Consider the following 25,427-nt stretch of genomic DNA (forward strand, 5'->3'; position numbering starts at 1 on the left):
TGGAAGCCAATAAAGGGTATGGCTATTTCTTATTTTGGCAGTGGAATAAATGCTAGCGTAGGTGCTTCCTGCATGTGATAAGTTGACTTAGGAGTTTTTGAGTTTCTGATGGTACAGAAGCAACAGGTATCAGATACAAACTAAACTTAAATTTTTGACGTTTCTTCTTTATCATGGTGGCATTCCTTCTGCAATGACAGTGTCCAGTGTTGGTCAGCAGCAGGGGGCTCCAACCCCCAGTTAGCATGCCTCCTCAGAAGAGGAAATGACCAGAGCTGTACAGTGTGATTAGTTCCTAGCCTGTAGGGTTCAGCACATTAATATTTGAAGTATGTTTTGACTTACAATAGTTTTCGTTTAAATGGGTTTGTAAGTGTATAATCCATGGTAAATCAGGGCGCATCTGCCCAGATATATCAGAGTACTGGAAATGAGACATTGTTACAGAGCCGGACATACAAAGACAATGTGCTCAACTCCTTAACACACACAAAAATACATACGGGGGGCGGAGGCAGGAAGGAAGGGAGGGAGGGAGAGAGAGAGAGAGGGAGAAATGGAGGGAAGGAGAGAGATGAGAGATAGAGAGAAGTAAAGTTGTACTAGTTAAATCAAACGACTTGTCATAGTGAACATTGAATTAGAAGAATAAACAAACCACCTTGGTCAGGAGTCATTTAAAATACGACGCATGAGTAAAATGAATTTTACTAAGTGTCCCAGAGTTGGAAGGGGAGACTGAAAATCCTAAGAGCAGTGGTGTAACACTGCCTAAATTACTAAATTAATTTTTCTTTACTGTTCAGTTGACCACAGAAAACAAATGCTTCCGTGTCCTTCTGTTCTCTGTTGTCCCCCTGGGATGGCAAGTGCCATTCACCTACCAGCAGTTTCTGGAGACATCTAAGCAAAGTAGAGCTTCCAAGGAAATATTTCTGCATAGCACTTTAGTTCTCTGACTATGTTTGTTCTCCTTCTCCAGGCGTTATTGCAAACTCTTCTGTTGTCTTCCCAGGCTTCACCTCTCCAGGGCGTCTGTATTTTTGTCTAAGGGACAGATCTTGGTGAAGTGTCAGACTTCTGAAACTGGAGACTGGCGTTAGAAATATGGAGTTCACATGTTGTTCTTAGCTTTTTGCTTTTCATTTATTTGTTTATTTATTGTGTGTTTATTTATTTGTTAGTGTGTGCGCACACTTATGCTCACATATCCCACATTGTATGTGGTGAGGTCAGAATGAATTCTTCTATTCCAGATGTTCCAGGGGTTGAATTCAGGCCATCAGCAAGTGCCATCTTATAACCAATCCAGTGTCCACATCTCGTTTTTATTTTTTCAAACTGAGCAGCGTGTATGGGATGCTAAAATGCACTGCCTAGATAGATAGATAGATAGATAGATAGATAGATAGATAGATAGATAGATAGATAGAAGATAGATAGATCGGTAGATAGATAGATAGATGATTGATAGACAAACAGATAGATAGATAGATAGATAGATAGATAGATAGATAGATAGATAGATAGATAGAGAGATGATTGATAGATAAACAGACAGATAGATGATAGATAGATAGATAGATAGATAGATAGATAGATAGATAGATAGAAGATAGATAGATCGGTAGATAGATAGATGATTGATAGACAAACAGATAGATAGATAGATAGATAGATAGATAGATAGATAGATAGATAGATGATTGATAGATAAACAGACAGATAGATGATAGATAGATAGATAGATAGATAGATAGATAGATAGATAGATAGAAGATAGATAGATCGGTAGATAGATGATAGATAGATAGATAGATAGATAGATAGATAGATGATTGATAGATAAACAGACAGATAGATGATAGATAGATAGATAGATAGATAGATAGATAGATAGATAGATAGATAGATAGATAGATAAAAAGTAAAATGCATTCCAGGCCTCACGAAGATTCAGTGATTACAAGTATGGAAACCAAAATAAAGTCCTGTCCCCTTTCTTTCTTTAGTGGTAGTTTGAAACATAATTCTATAGTATTTCACAGCTTCTTAGAAAGATTCAAGACTTTATAAGAAATGCTAATAGAATCATTTGGTATAAAATGTACAGTATTTGATGGTGGGAGGTTATAAGTTGCTGAGTTTTAAATAAGAGTACTCCTAACAACATTCTATCAGAAATATAGGCACTCAAAGCTTTCTCATGTTTGGAGCAAAATGGCTTTATGCCTAAAATTTTCAGCAAATACAGATTCAGGCAGCACCAGCAATTCTCCCTGCTATTATTTGAGATTCAATCTAGTAATAAACAGTAGCCCTGTCTTCTGATTTGACAATTACTGTACTTTTATTGCCATCCAGTTTGGGAATATGTTTAATTTCAAACCTCAGTTCCATATATTCACAGAGCCTTCATTAATTTCATTAACATTTATTAAATAGTTTTGCATATGAGATACTGTTTAAATTCTAGGACCCCCAAGGTATTTAATTCTTGTGTAACTTTACATGAGACAATTAATTTCCTTAAGCCATATGGTCTCATTTGCAAAATGGGGACAATGATATTTACTCATCAAAATCATCACAAGGATTAAATGAGGTAAATATGCATCATGCTCAAACATATGTAAATATGAAAATGACTATATGAATTTCTTAAACAAAAACAGCCATCAAATCTTAAACAGTTAGTAAATCATCTTAAATTAATTCAAACCAAGTACTATTTTTGACATTCAAAATCTATTGTAGCAATGAAAGTGCATGAAACCTTCCATTTTTATAATATTCATTTTCTCTGACATAATATATTGTTGTTTCTAATGATATCAGCTTTATGTTCATTTCCACTGAGTATATAATTAAATCATAGCTCATTTCTTTTCATGATTTTGACTGTAAATTGTACATTTATTATCCTTCTAAATTTCCCCTTTAGAGAGAAAAAGAATATTTGGTTAGAAACTGTGGCAGAGTTTATCAGCAGTGTGCCAGAAGAGTTGTGCTAAGCCCTCTGGTTCTTCTGTTTAGGCAACAGATCCAGATGCTGGGATAAATGGCCAAGTGCACTACAGCCTGGGTAACTTCAACAACCTCTTCCGCATCACGTCCAATGGGAGCATTTACACAGCCGTGAAGCTGAACAGGGAAGTCAGGGACCACTATGAACTGGTTGTTGTGGCAACGGATGGAGCCGTGCACCCTCGCCATTCAACGCTGACATTGTACATCAAGGTGTTAGACATTGATGATAATAGTCCTGTTTTTACCAATTCAACATACACAGTCGTGGTTGAAGAGAATCTTCCAGCTGGGACCACCTTCCTGCAAATAGAGGTGTGTGGACAAGCATTAATTCCAGGAGATCTATATTACACGATTAGCTGTGAGGACCAGACTTTGAAGTTTAAGTACAAACATACATATGATGAGCTCAGAATAACTTAGATTCGGATAAGCTATGCACAAACCTTATTAAGTCTCAAAAATTGCATATTGTGTTTTATACAAAACCCTTCCTCTGGGAGAACCCACAAAATTAAAAGGAGAAAGTTTACAATAGTAAGAAATATAACACATTTTATGTGTTTTGGCATGTATCAAAGTAATGCTAGATGGTTTTGTCACATTGACAATGCAAAGAAAAAACTGATTTTCTCCAAAAAAAAAAAAAAATTAAATTTTCTAAGAGTTTTTTACGTCTACCAGAGGGATCACACAAATATCAAAATAGACATCAAATATAGACATGCATTTATATAAACATGCATATATATAAACATGTGTTCAGGTATGTGCATATATAGCATATAAATTCATAAATGCATATATGCATGTAAACTAATATACTTTTCCCCATATACTTTATATACACATATAAAACATTGTTTATTCTGTAGTAATTTTTTACTCACTTTTACACCATTTTCAAATTTCTAACTCTTCCTAACTGAAATTCATATCCAAGCCTCTGTGCTCATGTGCAATAGTAGAAGCTCGGAACATTTTATGACAGTAGCTCAGGAGACACTCTTTTACACACTGTAAATCTCCATTTATACACTAACCTATTTCATTATGAAAAGGGGGTCCGTGAACCATATTATGACAAAGAAAAAAATCAACCTCAATCTGTTTATACTTCATCTGCAAAGTAAAGCTTGAAGTTTTCTATCAAGACTGTCTTGATATACCTGAGCAAATACTTAGGTTCCAGACATTAATAAATCAAATAATGGTGTGCGCCAACCTAGAAAGAATCATCTGTGCATTTGTTCATCCATCTCTCTCTTCAGCACTCACGCAGTATAGGTGCTGAGCTGTATACTATGTCTTCTATATTTAGTAATTAATTTTTTATTTGTTGATTCTATAATTATCATTTCGCCTTCCTTTTTTTCTTCCTCTTTCATCCTCAAAACTATCCCTTGCTGTCTTTCAAAATTCATGTCCTCTTTTTTCATTAATTGTGCTATATACATACGTATGTATGTGTGTATACGGTTTGGGTGATGAAGAGGTGGTCGAGATGGGTTCGCAGCTCCTATGGACTTCTCAGTCATCTTTAAACAGCTCTCAACATTGGTAGTGAGAAGCAAAATCCTAGCAATCTGATACACATCTTCTATTCAAACTTGAGTGGTTCATTTTGCTAGGAAAAGCTACGGTGCTGCTGTGGACTGAGAAGCCAGTCAGTTCCCAGTTAAAGAGAGAAACAGAAAGGATTAATCAAGGTCATGTAAAAATAAAACACTCAAAATGTCAAGGGAGATGCTGATTGATGCCCAAGGTTCTAAGGAGCCAGAAGGCATTGTGTTCTGTCACAATATTCAAAGGATGAGATTGCTGTCATTTGAATCTCAAATGTCCCTCAAGGCCCATATGCTGAAGGCTTGGTGCTCAGCCTGTGGAATTATTAGAGGTTGCGACAGAGGTAGCTTGCCCTTGAAGAAGATATTGAGTTCTCCATCCTCTTTGAGTTTCTCTCTACTTCCTGGGTTTCATAACACAGACAAGGCTTCTCTGGTCCTTGTTTGCCACCATGATGTCCTGTACTGCCCTAGGTCCACACAGGGCTATGGGATCAGGGACTGAAACCCCACTTTATAAGTTGCTTACTAGATGAATTTTGTAACAATACCGGAAGAGGACTAACAGTGTTGGTCAGAGATCGAGTGGAAACAGGAGAGTTTTTTCAGCAGGAAATGACATGAAATCTGTGTTTTGACTGGTTCCCTCTACTGTGGCATCATCGACTTATAAGAGAGCATGACTCCCATGGCCTTCCATGGTATTCATTCCACGACTTAACATTTGACATGTCTACTCCTGCAGTTGCCTTCCCTCCACCAAGGTGCTCCTCCCCTGTCCCACTGAATGCAATGACCATTTTACACCACCCCATACACACACATTAAAAAAAAAAACTTTTCATCAGGACTCATTCAGAATACCTTTGTATAAAACATTATCTTTCCCTTTATATTTGGGTATTTATGCTTTTTATTCTCTTTTGGGCTGTGATATAGAGGGCAAGATCTATACATCAGTTCATTTTATTCTCTTTACTTCACCGTCTGCATAATGCGTGCCAAGCAGACACTAGCAAGAGGCGGGAAAGTGCGAGAGAGTAGCGTTTGCGACTACATCACCGCATCCTTCCAAGGCAGCCTTCCGAGGAGGACCTGCTTCCATATTTACTTATGGGGTTTTAGAACCTGTTTATATAAATCACTCCACAAATAATTTTAATTCAAAATATTTTGCGTTCACTCTCTTATGTTTGTCCTTTCTCCATCTTTCCATTTTCCATTTCCTGGTAAATGACAGTCATGTGTTCTTTCCTTATCACGAAACCCACGCTGTCCCAGGCACTAATGCGTTTCCATCAGCCCTCCCCCTCTTGTGGGAAGCCTCTGATGTAACCATTCTTCTCGCTCGCTTGTCATAGGCCAAGGATGTTGATCTTGGAGCAAATGTGTCATATCGGATCAGAAGCCCTGAGGTGAAGCACCTTTTTGCACTTCATCCATTTACTGGAGAATTGTCCCTTTTGAGGAGTTTGGATTATGAGGCCTTTCCTGACCAGGAAGCCAGCATCACATTCTTGGTGGAGGCCTTTGATATTTATGGAACAATGCCACCTGGTATAGCGACAGTCACGGTAATTGTAAAGGTAAGGAACCTGGAGGGGCCGCCCTCCCCTCTCTATGTGCCACAACTGTTTCTTCAACTCACAGTGTATTTTTGGGAAAAAAATCATAGGAACTCAGTGGTATGAACCAATGATAAAGATTAATTAATATGGAGTACTTAAGAAAACTTGCAAAACAAACCTACAAGAAAGATTTTAAAGAGGCATTAAACAAATCTTTGAAGACTGGTTATAAGTCTTCCATAGGCTGTGACTGGTGAAATCAGAACTTCATTTGATAGTCCATACCAAAGTGGATATTAACATATTACAAACTTTTCTGGGAGAGAGAGAGAGAGAGAGAGAGAGAGAGAATAGATGATAGAGTTCTTTAGCATGAACTAGTTAAGTTTGAAATTTCAACACTCTAAGATGAAAAGGGCTTCAGAGATAGGTGGGTCTAGTGTTCAATTCTGTATTTACTTCCAATTTCTCTGGCACTGAGGACTTAGCTTACCTCTCTGGTGGGCAAGCATTTGTCATGACTGCCAGATATGGTGGTCAGTACTACTAAGGTCCTAGCAAACAGCAGACAAAGAGAGGGTCCCCACAAAAATAATATCAGCCTGGTCTGTGTTCTGAGTTCTACGGTGTGTACACATACTTTTGGGGTACGTTAAAAAAGTCACAACTGTTAAGTAGGTAAAAAACACTGAGTGAGAGTGACTAAAAAGGATCAAGTCCATCAAAAAGCATCAAAGGTCCTCATTAATGTCTAGGTTCTCTGGGATTGTGACTTGTAGACTGGTTTTCTTTATGTTTAAAAACCACTTATGAGTGAGTATATATGATATTTGTCTTTCTGGGTCTGGGTTTTCTAGCTCCATCCATTTGGCTGCAAATTTCAAGATATCATTTTTTTCAGCTGTGTAGTACTCCATTGTTTAAATGTACCACAATTTCCTTATCCATTCTTTGGTTGATGGGCATTTAAGTTGTTTCCAGGTTCTGGCCATGACAAACAAAGCTGCTATGAACATAGTTGAGCACATGTCCTTGTGGTACAATTGAGCATCCTTTGGGTATATACCCAAAAGTGGTATTGCTGGATCTTGAGGCTGGTTGGTTCCTAATTTTCTGAGAAATTACCACACTGACATTTAAAGGGTTGTACCAGCCTGCATTCCCACCAGCACTGCAGGAGTATTCCATTTATCTCACATCCTCTCCAGCATAAGTTATCATCAGCGTTTTTGATCTTGGCCATTCTTATGGGTGTAAAATGAAATATCAGAGTTGTTTTGATTTGCATTTCTCTGATGGCTAAGGATGTTAGCCATTTCCTTAAGTATCTTTTAGCCATTTTAGATTCCTCTGTTGGAAGTTCTCTGTTTAGATCTGTACTTCATTTATTTTTATTGGATTATATGGGTTTTTATGACCAATTTCTTGAGTTCTTTGTATATTTTGGAGATCAGACCTCTGTCTGACGTGGAGCTGGTGAAGATCTTGTCCCATTCTGTAGACTGCCATTTTGTTTTGTTGACTGTGTCCTTGCTTTACAGAAGTTTTTCAGTTTTGGAGGTTCCATTTATTAATTGGAATCAATGTCTGTGCTACTGGAGTTTTATTTAAGAAGTGGTCAGGTTTTTAATTAATCACCCTGCTTTCTAGCTAGACTCCAGCTTCCTTGTCCCAGGCTGCTCCTTATGGTAACAAATGGTTTCACTAGGCCACACAGCAGCATCTCTGAGGGATCCATTCTCAGTAGTTCATTTCTTCCTCAGCAATTAGAGGATGTTGGACTGACTTTGTGCCTCAATCCTTCATTTTCTTGAGAGAAGTCAAGAATCCCAGTGGATAAATCTGACTGACCCACATCTTTTCTCATTTTTTATACATTTAAAACAAAACTTCTCCAAAGTAGAATTATGTGCATGTTTTACATCACTTTTTAATTATCTTATATCTTATATACACATAGTAAAATTTCAGGCAACATTTCTAACAGAAGGTTGTTGTTTTATCTTCTGGTAACTCTAGGTGAGATGTGCAAACTGAAACTTTAAAACTCTCTCAGACACCACTGATGCCAGCAACTGGAGTCCAGCTCACATCCCTCCACAAATACAACCTTGCCGAGCTTGCAAAGTTTCAACTGTGTGTCTGTTTCTAGCAGCACTGACAAGCTATTCCACTGATAACATGATTGCATGGTATTTGAGGAAGAAACATTTGTTCTCCAAATGTTCCCCACAGGGAAAGCATCTTAAAGTCCCTCTCTTTGAAAAGTATGAACAGAGACATGGTTTCTTTTGTATAGAAGAAATAAAAAAAGATGAAATGATAAAGTATTTAATCTTGAGATCATCTAATATTTTAAAACTTGACAGTTGGGTAAATCAACAAATACTTTAAAGATAGCTTGTTTTCTTTTTTAAAAAATTAAAATAAGAAAGTATGTCTACCTAATGAACAAAATAGAAGTTTACCACAAACACCCATGAAAGACTTATACAGTGTCTAGTTTCAATGGTCTAAAACAAAATCATATAAACAATGCCAGATAGGATGGCAGAAGCATGAAGGCTGCTCCATCCACTGTTATCTACCACTGTGTTTTCTTGGGAGGCATCAGAACTTAAGGATATTTAGACTACAGTTGATTGGAATTTCTGAAAAGAATCATATTTTGCCATCTCTTTATATTTAGGTTTTATGTTTTCTTTTTCAACTTGTTATTCATTTATAAATTTGTCAGCTAACTCCTAGCATACTGGGATGCTGTTCAAATTATTCCCTAAATCTACTCTTTAATCTGAAAAAAAAAGGAAGGAAAAATGGTGTGTATGATTATTTTAGACTTTAATTTTGAAAATGAATACAAGGAACTCATATTTTCCTCCAGCTAGCTAACAATATCTTGAAGTCAAGTTTTATTTGCAGGATGTATGGATTCAAATTACAAGCTGTACTGGTTAAAAGAAAGCAACATCATGAGAGATCCCTGGTGTTGTTTTAGCTGAAAACCATGGTAACATTTAGACTGCTCTATTGAAATACAAAAACTAATTTGTGTTCAGATCAACAAATATAACCACAGGAAGCAAACGATAATGGGTTTTAATGATAAAATTAGCTATAAGGCAGAGGAAGAAATCTTTCCTTTTGCCAATACTTCCCTCTAGTGGGAGAGCTGCACTTTTAAATTTACAGCATAATAGAATATGTGCAGAAGCAGAGTTAGTTATGTGCGGTTTTTCTTTGACGTCCCCGAAGCATACATATAATGAACTATTGATTATGCATGTTAGCGTTGCATTTCAATAAACTGTCTCGTCTGGAACAATGCATTGTAGGAGAATGATGGGCAATCTGCCACATATCTCAGCCACAATAGAGATTATAAAACTGAAACATGTACAAGAGGCCATCACAAGAAATACTGCCACATTATAACCATATTGATTTATGCGTCACACTGTCAATGGCAAGCAAAAATAATGAGGAGAATAAGCAGTCTTGTAATGGCCTTCTGTTATTAGAGCCTTAGGTGTGCGTGTAATCGGTTTATGAGGATGGATATCAAAACACCCACAGTGAATTCACAAAGGTGAATCTGGTAAACACCTTCCCAGCAGGGATAAAAGAGTTCTTTGCTCTCGATACCATCAAGAACAGAACTAATGCAACTAGAAAAATACATCTTGATATCCTACCCCAAAGAGTGAAATTTTCCAAAAATTTGAGATTCCTTGAGCCAGAGTGGCATGGAGAGGTACCAAAGAAACTACACAGGAGCACACTGAGTTTCTCAAGCTTTGAAAAGCCACGTGGTTAAAAAGTGGGATGTTTGATTCTCCTTTTTTTAATTCTTTTTTAATTAAAATTTCCGCCTCCTCCCCGTTTCCCATTTCCCTCCCCCTCCTCCCACACATTGCCCCCTCCCCCCACTCCCCTCCTCATCTCCCCACTCCTCTCCCCCTCCCCCACTCCATTCCCCCTCCCTCTCGAGACTGAAGAGCAGTCCAAATTCCCTGCCCTGCCGGAAGTCCAAGGTCCTCCCACTTCTATCTAGGTCCAGGAAGGTGAGCATCCAAACAGGCTAGGCTCCCATAAAGCCAGTTCATGTATTAGGATCGAAACCTAGTGCCATTGTCCTTGGCTTCTCATCAGCCTTCATTGTCCGCCATGTTCAGAAAGTCCGGTTTCATCCCATGCTTATTCAGTCCCAGTCCAGCTGGCCTTGGTGAGTTCCCAATAGATCAGTTCCACTGTCACAGTAGGTGGGTGCACCCCTCGTGGTCCTGACTTCCTTGCTCATGTTCTCCCTCCTTCTGCTCCTCATTTGGACCTTAAGAGCTCAGTCCATTGCTCCAAATTGGGTCTCTGTCTCTATCTCGATCCATCGCCAGATGAAGGTTCTAAGGTGATATGCAAGATACTCATCAGTATAGGATAGGATCATTTCAGGTTCCATCTCCTTAGTTGCCCAAGGTACTAGCTGGGGACCTCTCCCTGGACACCTGCGAGCCCCTCTAGAGTCAAGCCTCTTGCCAACCCTAAGATGGCTCCCTTAATTAGGATATATATTTCTCTGCTCCCGTATCTACCCTTCCTATATCCCAACCATCCCATTCCCCCAAGTTCCCCCCATCCTCCCCTTCTCACGTTTTTCATCCCATTTCCCCTTAACCCCATGCCACCTCACCCACAAGTTCCCAATTTTTGCCCGGCAATCTTGTCTACTTCCTCTATCCAGGCGGATGACTATACGTTTTTCTTTGGGTTCACCTTCTTATTTAGCTTCTCTAGGATCACAAATTATGTGCTCAATGTCCTTTATTTATGGCTAGAAACCAATCAGGGATGCAGGGCTGGTTCAACATACATAAATCTATCAATGTAATCCATCATATAAATAAACTGAAAGAAAAAATCCATATGATCATTTCATTAGATGCTGAAAAAGTATTTGACAAAATTCAACATCCCTTTATGATAAAGGTCTTAGAGAGATTAGGGATACAAAGGTCGTACCTAACTATAATAAAAGCTATTTATAGCAAGTCGACAGCTAACATCAAATTAAACGGAGAGAAACTCAAAGCCATCCCACTAAAATCAGGAACACGACAAGGCTGTCCACTCTCTCCATACCTCTTCAATATAGTGCTTGAAGTTCTAGCGATAGCAATAAGACAACATAAGGGGATCAAAGGGATTCAAATTGGAAAGGAAGAAGTTAAACTTTCGTTATTTGCAGATGATATGATAGTGTACATAAGCGACCCCAAAAACTCCAGCAAAGAACTCCTACAGCTGATAAACACCGTTAGTAGCGTGGCAGGATACAAGATCAATTTCATTCTCCTTTTAAAACTTCTAGAAGTTACAGTGTAGGGGCACCAATTGGATTCCCATCTTTAGTTATAAGATACAGTCACTAAATTAATCACCATTCTTGAGAAAGCAATGCACAATAGGAATGTAAATGCTCCCTCCATTGTTCCTGCCGAGATCCCTAGGTGAATCTCTTTACATCACCCCTTATGGAGAGTCAGCATTTCTAAGTTCATTTGCTAGTTCAGACGCTGCACTCCATAACTTAGAAAGGAAAAGGTTGTGAGTATCATGTGTCTGGGGAAATGGTACCTTTTATTTTTCAATTTTGCAGACCAAGGACGGTTTCTATCCAATTCCTTCAGGTTATTCTTATTCAGCCTACTGTACTGTACATACAAAAGGAAACTGACGTCATTGCTCAGACATTACTACCTCAACCATTCTGCAAAAAAGAGAAGTTTATAATTGATGAATTATACATTTCAGATTAGCATTGGGTAGAGATGATGTGTCTGAACTCATATGAAAGAATGTATAGAGTACTTTATTCATTTAAGAGCAAGTGAGAAAAGGTACCTTGAAGATGAAAAATAGATAATTAACAAAATTTGCATAGTGCCTAATGCATTTGACCTGAAACACCCCCAAACAGTGCAGAATGTGATGGTTAATCAAACATTAAGGCAACCACTGTAATAAACATTAGTCAGAAATAAATGGCACACAGGTCCCCCTAAATGATAAGATGGTTAAGGAAAATTATGTTCTTCTCAAGGAACTTGACCTATTGTTTTTGGCTCTGACAAATAATTAGATCAGTTTGATGAATTCCGTAACTGTCTGGACCATCACCTTATGTGTCAAGCAGCAGTTGGAAGAGGTTTCTTCCAGGACTATCTTTATCCGGAGTCATAGAATATCTGATAGTATAGTATCCGGTGCTTAGTTATCATGGATATAACTTAGCAGATATCTACTTAGTAACTGACAGTAAGCCTTAACCACCAGAGTGAAATGAAATCAGATGCATATAAAGTGCATTGAAATTTTTCCTTAAGTAAATTAACGCTGTTTTCCATCTGTAAGCATATGTAATTCTGAAAACCATCATTGTAATGTGCTTCAGGGAAGAGTCTCCCTTAGTTTTTATAATCATAGGAATGAATATCAAATTAGAGACATTTCAGTTTGTTCATACAGTCATATTAAGTATGCAAATGCAAAATATTCAAAACAAATAACAAAACATCAAAAACATCATTTTATCCCACTTCCTGGAACTTTTTTCCTTTTTTTTTTTTTTTTTTTTTTTTTTGGTTTTGAGGCAGGGTTTCTCTCTGTGGCTCTAGCTGTCCTGGAACTCACTCTGTAGACCACGCTGGCCTAGAATCCTAGAACTTTGAGACCTGCCTGCCTCTGTCTCCCAAGTGCTGGGATTAAAGGCGTGCACAATTACTTATGCCAAGTTCAGAAAGTAACTTTTTAAGAAATCATATTGGTAGCTAGATTGTTGGATAGTTTGTTTGGTACTGATGCAGGGACCTGGCTTCTTTGGGGTGTCAGTTGGGAAATAAGTAGAAGTAGGGTTGCCGCTCACCATGGTAAATAGGTTGCGTGATATAAAGAACCAAATCGACCTAACCATTTTCCCATCTCATTTACAGCACTAAATTCTGATTTTGTTTTACAGGACATGAATGACTACCCTCCAGTATTTAGTAAACGTATCTACAAGGGGATGGTGGCTCCAGATGCTGTCAAAGGGACACCAATCACGACCGTGTATGCTGAAGATGCAGACCCTCCTGTAAGTAGAGACACTGGCCCATGCTCTGAGTTGCGTGAGAAAGTGCCCAGTTCCCAGGAAAGCAGTGAGGTCTTGAGAACTCATCCCCTCCTTTTGGTGGTTCTTACTTATTACCTACACAGCTACCTTGATCCTGATAAAGTGAGACAGCCAGGGATATACTTTTTACCTAGATTTCAAAATTCTTATTATTTGTCCATTTATGTAGCCTTAATGATGAAGACAGGCAGAACTGCTTTCGGAAACATTCGCCATCATGCAGGGTTTTCCTTTAAGTTCAATTTTGTGTGGGAAGGTTCCACATTCATGATTTTCTGCTTTATTTGTGCATAACATTTTATAAGAAAATGCTAAATCCACATATAACATAAGCCTGTACTTTTATAAACAGAAATCTCGATATTTCTTTCAAATATATTTAGGAGATTTTTCTTTAACTATGTAGAGTGTTTACTTATTTCAAAACATCCCAAATTGCCAATCAAGACAGAGGACTTTCAGCTAATACATTATTACAACAGCAGTGAGGAAAATTTTCCTTAATGTTGTTAAATTATTACATTTAATACAAGTTAAAAGTAACAGCACCGGTGTAGAATGCTCTGTGGAAAACCTACAGTGCTTTCCACTTTTTTTTAATTTCTGAACAGAATGTTAAAGATTTATATTTTTCCTCTGAGTGAACTCATGCTACTAATGGATTCTAGGAAACACAAATAAACATACTAAGCCATAACTGAGAAGTCAGAAAAAAATTAAAGTCTTGAATCATGTAAGCAAGTTAAAAAATATTTTTAGGGCTAATAGCCATAGTATTTTCCAGAAGAGTTTTTATTTAATGGAAAGTCAATAGCAGTCATAAAGTTTGTCAATTCTGGCAGCAGTAAGCTGTATGAAGTTTGCCATGACTATAACATCCAAACAAAAAGAATATGCTGATTTTGGAAGCAACGATCTTTAGCTCAGGAGGACCTGCTCTGGGGCATTAAAACATTTTTGAAACTGGCTTGTCACACTTGTAAAAATAAGCAAAAATTCATATCTGTGAATGCACCAATAGCAACAAGCACCCCCCGCACACTGTCCACTGTCATCCAGGAGCACACCAATAACAGTGAGCACCTGCTGCCAACTGCCCACTGCGCTAATTAGTTTCTGCTGTCAAGAAACTCACCATCAGACGAAGCAGAACTGCAGAGAGAACTTAGAACACAGTCTAGTTGATTGATGAAGAACTTACAGAATAAAAATTATAAATGATGAGTGACCAAATGGTCCTGTTCTTATGTATGAGGTATTCAAAGTCTTAGTGCATTTGCTCTTAGCATGCACGCTTTCATATCTGACGATCAGATCATTCTCATGAGGGTGAGAAAGGATGTCTCAGGCAATGGTCGACTCTATTATTAGCTTTCCTAGAGTCTCTTGACTTAAACCCTTAAAATTCTTTTAAAAACTGCCTCAGGTCCACATTTCTGTGGAAGAAGTTTGCACCCTCGGGTCTTTAGTGATTATTGAAATATCTGATAATTGATGATGATGATGATAGCTTTTTTAGCAAGTAAAAAATGAATTCAGATCATCCCATTGGCTGAGAGTGTTGGCTTCAGCTGCTGCATCTAGGTACAAACTTCTGATTCAGTTTCCACTCTTGAAACATTAGCAATGTTTCATGGTAGCTATTATTTGGAGTTTAGCTTCTTAATAGTTTCTACAGATTTTTCCCTTGATTTAAGATGACTGTACATCCACACAAGTGCAAATAGTAACCCAAATCCAAGGAATTTTTTAAAAGACTAGGACTGCCTGCACAATTTTAAAGTATTAATATTTTCTTTGATGTTGATTTCACAAAATCATGTATTTTGCAGATTGCTGACCAGGTGCCTTCTTCCCTCTTAGTGTTATAAACATTGACCAATCAATAATAATTTTAATTTCCTATCCTATAGAGTCTCTGATCCTTTATATGTTTCAGTACGTGAGGCTATTACTGCCTAATAAAATACTAAATGTTTATTTGGTGACCTCGTTCTAACCCAGATCCTCCAATGGTAGGAAACTCACTCCATTTGTATGCCCACATTTTAGTTCAGCATGTAATAGTAAGCTATGAAACATTTGCATGATGCAATGAATAGATAAAGTAATGCTTATTTGTGTGCTCTTCAGTGTTGGCAAACTTGCAAGAACCTCAGAAATTTGGCTGTATATGATATTTGGAATATCTGTCATCTCCGAGCGTCCATTAGGTCCCTGAAAAGCTGGGACTTAAGAATGATGCACAGCTTCTCCCCAACCCTCCTGTTTTAAGTATCATTGCTACTCTAGAAATTACTTTTATGTTTTGAGACTTACCACACCTTTTTCAAGACATCCTGCTTGATTTGAGGAAAGTGAGAGCCGCACATTTTAAACTATAATGTAGTAGCAGCAAGCCGTTTGAAGTTCCGAATGCAGAGACCGAGTGCCACCTCAAAGCCAGAGAGAACGCTCTTTCTGAATATAAATGAAAAATTATAAAATGCATGTTGTGCAAAATTGAAGTGCTCTGTAGGGAGGAGCAATCTTCCAGGACTCTGACACTGCTGGGATTTTCTGTGTTCCTCTACTGAGACGGCAGGATTGACATTGTGTGCTCACACAGAATTGAGGAATGATGGATTGCTGGGAGAGGAAAAAAAACTGCTAACCTTTTCTTTCTACTCACTGGGGACTTCTTTAAACTTTCACAGAACAAACTGGACGTGTAATTTCCATTTGCATATCTTGATTCTTTCTGAAGCTTCAGGTCAAACTCACTTGGAATTCTGTTAGTAAGCAGGGCTATAAATTAACCTATTATATAGTTAGTATTAAAACAATATCCTCTGCCAACACACAACCATGGACCAACTGGGATGCGTGTGCTGTTGGCTGTTTACCCGTTTCTAAGGGAAGCATAGGAGCTCATGGAAGCTCAACCCCTCAGTGTAATCTCGCCTTTCATGTACTTTAGATTTGAGATTCCTGTTCAGCTAAGCAAGGCATTAATGAGAACATGTTTAATGTTTGCAACTCATACACTTCTTTATTTTTAAATATACATAGTCTTTGAGAATTGGAAATAAAAATCCCCATAAAAAATGTTGTTGTTAATTATCAGTAACAATTGGCTTAAAATCTATTCCTAAGCAGTAAGTAATCTTACAAGATTTCTTCAGAAGAAATAATGAGACAGTAATCACCGATGTGATGTATTTCATATCATGAGACTTAGCCATTCTGGATTCAGACAAGCTACTAAAGAGCTATGTGTTTGTTCAGTTGTCTTTAACAGCTATCCTCACCATCCAGGGTACTTCAGCTGATCTCTACAGAGAGGGAAAGATGGCCATTAATTTTATTTCTACTATGAGCACCTTGTTTTTTTAAAATGGTGTGATGTCAGGAACACCAGCTGGAAAGCTTATCCATTGTTCTGCAGCGCTTTATAACTGATGAACTCATATGAGAAGTAATCCCATTTTGATTCATAGCTTCCTATTTGCTTGCTCTGTGTGTAACGCTGAAAGCTTCCCTGAGCCAGAAATGTTATAAAATTGTGTTTTTACCTCTGCTTTGGTGTACTCACCTCTTCTTTTCCTTTCATATCTTTCTTGATCTATTTTTTCATCGCTCTTCGTTTTCCAGCCTGTGTTGTAACACTGCGTTGATTCAATTTGTTGTCAGCTATGCGATGGAAACTGACTGACTACACAGTCTAGAGCATGGGGGGGTGGGCACAGCTTACAGGATCTTTCCTTCACAGTAAAGCTGAACCAGGATACAATCATGGTCTACTTGCACCAGGAATGGCTTGTAAACACTGAGGCAACATGGCCCAGTCCACATCCCTTTGATTTCAGAAACTTAATTAGATCAAAAAATAAACACCATGAAGTAGTTGAGATGGGATTTTTAAATGACAGTTGGGTATAGTTAGATTTAGAAGCAAAAATGAGAATGTAAGGAAAGGTTTTATGAAGAAGTGTGAATATGATTAATGTTTGGAAACGGCTCATTTGTGCATTTTAAGTATATACCATTTATGGCCACTCTGGGCTTACATTATATTATGTAGCATTATAGTGATATGGTACAGGTAATGTATCATGAACTGAAGGTTGCTACGAACAATGATATGGTTATATAATCTTACTTGTGATCAAAAGTATTTTCAGATTAAAATATCACTGTCAAACTAAGTTGGGCAGTGGTGGCACAGGCCTTTAATCCCAGCACTTGGGAGGCAGAGGCAGGCGGATCTCTGTGAGCTCAAGGCCAGCCTGGCATACAGAACAAGTTCCAAGACAAGCACCAAAGCTACACAGAGAGACTTTGTCTTGAAAAAACAAAAGAAAAAATAAATAAAGTAAGAAAAGAAGGAAGGAAGGAAAAGAAAAAGAAAGGAAGAAAGAAAAGAAGAAAGAAAAAATAAAGAAAAGAAAGTGTCAAGCTATTAAGGTTAAGGGGGTTAAATTTTATTGAAAATTCATTTTCTTTCACACAATACATTCAGGTCATAGTTATCTCCCAAATGCCCCTGTCTCCCCACCTGGCCAACTCTGTTTCTTATTTTTCTCTTTCTTTAAAAAAAATAAATAAATAGGCAAATAAAACAAAATGAACAAAATAAATAAGGAAAAAGCACAAAAGAAATACACACACAAATAAATTAAAACACAAATTGTAAACCATAATATACAAACAAAAGACCAGTAAGATAAAAATTGCCATTGCCAAAACAAAGCAATGAGACAAAAGTCTCCAAAAATAGTGTAATAGTGTTGAGTTCATTTTGTGTTGACCATCTACTGCTGTGCATGGGACTTGACTGTCAGTGTGGTGTCTGTGTTCCCAGACTCTACTGGAGAACCTCTTTCTCTCTCTCTCTCTCTCTCTCTCTCTCTCTCTCTCTCTCTCTCTCTCTCTCTCTCTCTCTCTCCTTCCTTCCTCCCTTCCTTACTTCTTTCTTTCTTCCATCCTTTCTTTTTTTTTCATTTTTGAGTGATTGTCAATTGTAGATAGTTTCTTGGATATGGCTGTACCAGTTTGCACTCCCACCAGCCATGGATGAGTCTTTCCTTTTCCCTACATCCTCTCCAGTATGCACTGTCATTGGCTGTTGTTGTTGCTGTTCATTTACCTTGGCCATTATGACTGATGTAAGAAGAAATCTCAAAGAAGTTTTATTTGCATTTCCCTAATGGCTAAAGATGCTGAACATTTCTTAAAGTGTTTTCCAGACATTTGTGTTTTATCTTTTGTGAATTATCTGTTTAGATCTGTATCCCATTTTTAATTGGGTTATTTGTTTTCTTGATGTTCGGTTTTCTTAGTTCTTTACATGTTTAAATATAAAACGTCTATCTGATGTGTGATTGGTTAAGTTATTTTCTCATAATGTGGCCTGATATAATTTGAGTGATAGTATCATCTATTATACAGAAGCATTTTAACTTCACAAGGTCCTATTTATTAATAATTTTAGTGTCTGTGTTATTGGTGTTCAGTTCAGAAAGTCTTTTCCTATGACAATGAGTAAAAGATTACTCCCCACTTTCTCTTCAGTCAGATTCAGTATATATGGCCTTATGCTGAGATCTTTCATCCATTTGGAGATGGGCTTTGTGTAGAGTAATAAATATGGGTATATTTGCATTCCTCTACATTTAGTAATCTAGACTGATCCCTACCATTTGTTGATGATGCTGTCTTTTTTCTAGTGTGTATTTCTAGCTTCTTTATAAAAAATCAGGTATGCCTAGGTGTGTGGACTTATATCTAGGTCTATTCCATTGATCAACATGACTATTTAATTCCAGTGTCATTTTATCAGTTTATCAATCTATTTATTTTCTCAAAGAACCAACTCTTGATTTCATTGATTCTTTGTAATTTTTATTTATGTTTTACTTATTTCAGTTCAGAGTTTGAGTATTTCTTTCTGTCTACTCCTTTTTGACTCTTATTTCCTCTTATTGTTCTAAAGATTTCACATGTGTAGTTAAGTTACTAATATGAGATCTCTGCAAACTTTCTTATGTAGGTACTTAGTGCTATACACTTGCCTCTTGTAACTGCCTTTATTGTGTCCCAGAGTTTGGGTATGTTGTATTTTCATTGTCATTCAATTCTATTGTGGGGTTGGTGAAGATCTTCTCCCAGTCAGTAGGCTGCCTTTTGTCTTAGTGACAGTGTCCTTTGCTTTACAGAAGCTTCTCAGTTTCAGGAGGTCCCATTTATTCAATGTTTCCCTTAATGTCTGTGCTGTTGGGGTTATACATAGGAAGCGATCTCCTGTGCCCATGTGTTGTAGGGTACTTCGCATTTTCTCTTCTATCAGGTTCAGTGTGTTCAGATTGATATTGAGGTCTTTGATCCATTTGGACTTGATTTTTGTGCATGGTGATAGATATGGGTCTATTTTCATTCTTCTACAGGTTGACATCCAGTTGTGCCAGCACCATTTGTTGAAGATGCTTTCTTTCTTCCATTGTATACTTTTAGCTCCTTTATCGAAAATGAGGTGTTCATAGGTTTGTGGGTTAAAATCCGGGTCTTCTATACGATTCCATTGGTCGACTTCTCTGTTTTTATGCCAGTACCACGCTGTTTTCATTACTGTAGCTCTGTAATAGAGTTTGAAGTCAGGGATGGTAATGCCTCCAGAGGTTCCTTTATTGTATAAGATTGTTTTGGCTATCCTGGGTTTTTTGTTTTTCCATATAAAGTTGATTATTGTCCTCTCAAGATCTGTGAAGAATTTTGATGGGACCTTGATGGGGATTGCATTGAATCTAAAGAGTTTTTAATTTCCTTCTTAGTTTCTGTCTTGACCCATTTTTTATTCAGTATTGAGTTGTCCAGTTTTCATGAGTTTGTAAGCTTTCTGTTGCCTCTCTTGTCTTTCATATCCAGCTGTAATCTGTGGTGTGTAGAGAGGATTCAGGGTGTTTTTTCAGTCTTCTTATACTTGTTGAGACTTGCTTTGTGTCTTAGTATGTGGTCAATTAAAAGTATCAGCTCATAATGTAATTGACATCAGCCTTTTCTTGTTGTTGAAACAAACCTTGTGGACCAAGGTCACAACACAAAGGCATTTCTCAAGGCCCAGGGTAAAACAACTTGGTCTTTGGAATTCACACATAGGTTTCCATTAGGTATTAAATGGGACCCTTTTTTCTGAACATCTTTTCAGAAGAAAAAGGAGCATGCGTTCTGAAAGAGAAACTTTGGCCTTTTGTGACCAGGATCCTTGAATTTAATTGTCTGTGAAGGCAGTGATAATTTGGCTTTGCTGTTGTCCATACCATAGCTTCCAAAAATACATCGGAGAATGGACAGATGTATGTATTCTGATATATTTTGATCCTGCTTTGGATAGGACGTTGATTTTTAAAAAAAAAAATACAGAGATTCGTATGAATATAGATAGAATAAATTGCAATAAAAATATATTCACATGTTACAGAGTTCAGAACATTCATGAATTTATGTAACATGATTTTGATGATGTCTGGTTAAATAATGAAAATTATATGAAAGATAGCCTAAAATCTGTCTTTAGAAGTTCTTCTGTAGGCCTCAATTCTGAACAATGGTTTATAAGACCCAGAAAAAGAAAAATTACTAAAGAAATAAAGAGTAATAATAAAAAAATCAAAGGTACCTATTATAATAAATTATTCTATGATACACAGAATTTTTTATAAAATATGATAAATAAAACCCAAAAGTCAAATTGGCTACCACATCCTTCATTTAATTTATAAAAGCAAAGTGGCCATGCTAATAGAGACAACAGAAATATGTAAAGGCATTCAGGCAGAGAAATAATAGATATTGGACATGAGGTGGAAGATTACAGGTTACTAAAGGCACACTTAAATGTCAATCCAGAGTTTCAGCTGGAGCGGGGAAGGTAGTTATAGAAAAAGCTGATAAACGTGTACATAGAACAGTTACTTTGATATGAAGCGGTGATGACTCAGCCTTTCAGGATCAGGGGTGGCTGAATTGGGCAGAAACTCCAAAAGAAACCGAAGACAATAAACACAGACCTGTGATCACGAATGGGTGAACCCAAAGAAAAACATATAGTCATTCTCCTGGATATTAACCTTCATCAGGCGATGAAAGGAGACAGAGACAGAGACCCACACTGGAGCACCGGACTGAAATCCCAAGGTCCAAATCAGGAGCAGAAGGAGAGAGAACATGAGTAAGGAACTCAGGACCGCGAGGGGTGCACCCACATACTGAGACAATGGGGATGATCTTTCGGGAACTCACCAAGGCCAGCTGGACTGGGTCTGAAAAAGCAAGGGATAAAACCGGACTCTCTGAACATAGCGCACAATGAGGACTGCTGAGAAGTCAAGAACAATGGCACCGGGTTTTGATCCTACTGCATGTACTGGCTTTGTGGGAGCCTAGGCAGTTTGGATGCTCACCTTACTAGACCTGGAAGGAGGTGGGAGGGCCTTGGACTTCCCAAAGGGCAGGGAACCCTGACTGCTCTTCGGGCTGATGAGGGAGGGGGGACTTTTTGGGGGAGGGGGGAATGGGAGGCGGTAGCGGGGCGGAGGCAGAAATCTTTAATAAATAAATAATAAACACAGACCTGGGAGCATCTTGAGCGGAATTAAAATCTGGAAGCGAATTCATTCTCCAAGACTGAGACACCATAGGGCATAAGGACAGAAATGTCTGTAGAAAAGACTGAGGAGGAACTTACCTGTGTTTCAGAGCAGATTAAAGATACTCAATGATGAAGAAGAACTGAAAATGAAGGATTTTACTGACAGAATGCAACCTACATAAGAGCCACACAGCTCTGTGGATTGACAGCTCACTAGCAGCCTGGGTAATAAGCTTCCTTGAGTCCCCAAGGTGCTTCTGCTACTCTCCTTATGTATCAAATTATTTGAGAGTACCACTCTCATTTCTGGGTCAGATTTTCCTTTGTCTTCATCTATTTGTTTTGGATATTTTTATCCATTTTATAGAGGGTTTATTTTTTCAGGAATGATCCTTAGGTTCAAATATAGATCTTAAATGACTTTTGTTAAATTTACCTCTAAATATGCCACAGTTCTCAATTTATTTTGCTAAACTTCTTACAGAAGAACTCTATAGGATTATTCATGGCATATTAATCTAGGTATTCTGAGGTGATTCTATCCTTAGCTCCAGTTTATGCTATGTGTGAGCGAGCCCCGTCCTTTCACACATTATATTTTGTCGCCTCTTTGCTTAGCTGAGGATAGACACTGAGTTCTTCTACATCTGCGTTTTATTTTGTTGGCATATATAAAACACAATTTGACAACCTATTAGACTCTTGTAATGTTTTCTCCTTAACACTATACATGTTTGATCCCTACTATCTTGTGTTACCTGAAATTATATAAAGCCAAGATAATTTTATTAGTTTTTGTATTTTGTTTTGGCTTGTCTACTAGAAATAATATATTACTAGTAATATAATTAGATATTGATTCCCATGTTAATATTGTCTGATATTTATGATTCCCTATACACAAGCTTAAATGTTCATTAACTCAAAAACTTTCCAAGGGCTTCAAGAAAATGGGTTTTTCATTAACCTTCAGCAAGCCTACATGGCCAACCAACAGTTACTCACAGGTTCACTTAAAAACTCCATCCTTCAATTCTTAGATATAGAAAAGAGAACAAAAACACACAACTGGATGTTGAACCTTGTGAACATCAGCTCCCCATTTTCCTGCCCCTCTGTTCCTGTCAACTCCTGTTCTCCTCTCTGTTTCTTTGACTAGTTGAGATTCTTAATGCGAGCAAATTAGATAATATTTCCTATTTTGTACACTCCTTATATCGAAAGAATTAAGTAATTTTTTTTCTTTATGAATGTAACTGGAGCTGCATTGTGCCCTTAAGCTGGGGTCCCATTGGTGCAAATGGCATGATTCCCTTTCCTGTTAAGATTGTGTATATATAGTAATCTTTATACTATATGTATACTCGCTGTCATTGCACACATAGAACACATCTTTACAGGCTTATCCACCAGTGCACACCTCAACTGTTAGCTATGATTTGAATACAGTAAGCAATGGTCTAGTAAAAATAGGCTGAAAATAGCCCTGCGAGGACTATTTCTAACCTCATGAAGGCGGTAGTAAGAGAAATTCTTCATTTTATTTATTTTCAGTTTTTATTGATATGTATGTGTATCAGCATATAACACACATATGTGTGCCCGTGAAGACCAGAAGAGGATGTTATAACCCTTAGAGCTAGAACTATAGGCAGTTGTGGCCCACCAGACTTAGGTACTAGGAATAAAACTTAGGTCCCAAGAAGAGCAGCAAGTGCTCTTACCCCCTGAGCCATCTCTCCAATTCCTGAAATTCCTGTTTTATGATTAAACAGTAGGAAGATTTTAGGGGAACAGGGGCAGAATCTCTCTAGTCCAGCTTCAACCTCTGGTTTATGTGATCCGTTTTGTAAGGGAAGTAGGGAGTTTGCTATCTCAGCCTATCAATAGGTGTCTAAATCAGGGACATTATATAGATATTTCGAAGGGTTATGTTTCCCTCTAATAGCACATTTCCTAAGAACTTAAGTGATAAATAAGCTCAAAGAAAAGTTGCTTGGGTTGGAGAGATGACTCAGAGGTTAGGAGCACTGCCTGCCCTTCCGAAGGTCCTGAGTTCAATTCCCAGCAACCACATGGTGGCTCACAACCATCTGTAATGAGATCTGGTGCAGAATACAGTATATGTAATAAATAAATAAATTTTAAAAAAAAAGAAAAGTTGCTTAGGACTTTAATAGCTATGGACATACTACAACTGCACACATACTAATTACATGATGTGTGACATGAAGGACCCTCCTATCAGAAAGCTGTTACATACAGACCGGAAGAATAAAAATGATCTTTGGAATAAATTGAGTATGACCCATAGTTCCTCTTTATTATTTTCAAGGCTAATATAGAATTTCATTAGAATTATGAAAATAATTGACAAAATTAGTCTGAATGGTGGAAAAATACTAACTACTTTGTAATAATTCCTTGTGCTAATTCATACTTGGAAGATTATTTGGGAATTACACAGTTACCCAGTAAACCAAAGCTGATTTCAAAGATAGTGTCAGAAAGAGTTTTTAAAACCATGTCATGGAGAAAAACTCTTCATGTATCTGAAAACAGATTACTTAGTATTTGAATTTAATGATAATGTGTTTAGTATTTCCTGATATAATATGATCACATTATTATAAAGGAAGTTATGTGGGTCTGAGTAATTTCTTCTTAATTATATATTTAAAAATAACTAAATAAGAAGTCCTGTGATAGTAAGAATCTAATTATTTTGGTCCATTACAGTCTCATTAAAATTTCTCATGATTGTATGTTTGTAATATCTTTCACACAGATCTGCAATTACCAACTGTACTAATTAATTATATTTTCACCATAATTAAGTTAAAACATATTATATTTGACCCATAAAAATAGAATTCTAAAAAATATCAGTAAAAAATGTACTGATAACAAAAAATAATCAAAATGCTTGTAATTTCTTAATATGTTTATATTTACTTTGCTATTAATGATTTCTACTTTATGGGATGGAATTACATTGAGCTTTAGTTTCTAAGAAACCATCATGATAAGATTCTTTGATCTGGGTCTATCAGCTATATAGGCATGTCATATTAAAGTATCAGAATATCTACAATAAATAAAGCTCTTATAGCAGTATGTAGGCTTGTAGATGTCAATTTTAGCAGACAAAAGGAATTGCACAGTTAATACCATCTCTTTTATATTTTAGAATACAAAATTAAATTTCATGTTTTGTATCTTGGTTTAGTTTGTTTTATTTGCATGGGAGATTTTCACTGAATATATTATCTAATGAAACAATTCATATTGAGAGCAAAATTTTTTGAAAATAATCTAAGAAGATGTGAATAATGCACAAATAAAATAACCACATATGATAATCAATTTATTGCCCAAAATAGTAAAGATTTGTTTGAATAGACATTTTTAAAGTTTATACTTATATATATTGACAAATATATATATATGATATGTATGTGTTTATGTGT

The 25,427-nt window shown here is 37.1% G+C and overlaps 1 protein-coding gene across 1 annotated transcript in view; it reads left to right on the forward strand.

The window, feature by feature from the left end:
* Positions 1-25,427, forward strand: part of Pcdh15 (protocadherin related 15) — a 1,187,935-nt gene that overhangs the window by 1,031,369 nt on the left and 131,139 nt on the right. The window contains exons 23-25 of the mRNA XM_057794363.1: positions 3,037-3,342; positions 5,957-6,181; positions 13,176-13,292. Of these exons, the coding sequence (XP_057650346.1) occupies positions 3,037-3,342; positions 5,957-6,181; positions 13,176-13,292 (648 nt within the window). The remainder of the gene's footprint in view (positions 1-3,036; positions 3,343-5,956; positions 6,182-13,175; positions 13,293-25,427) is intronic.

The sequence above is a fragment of the Chionomys nivalis genome, chromosome 19 (genome assembly GCF_950005125.1).
Source record: "Chionomys nivalis chromosome 19, mChiNiv1.1, whole genome shotgun sequence".
NCBI lineage: Eukaryota > Metazoa > Chordata > Mammalia > Rodentia > Cricetidae > Chionomys > Chionomys nivalis.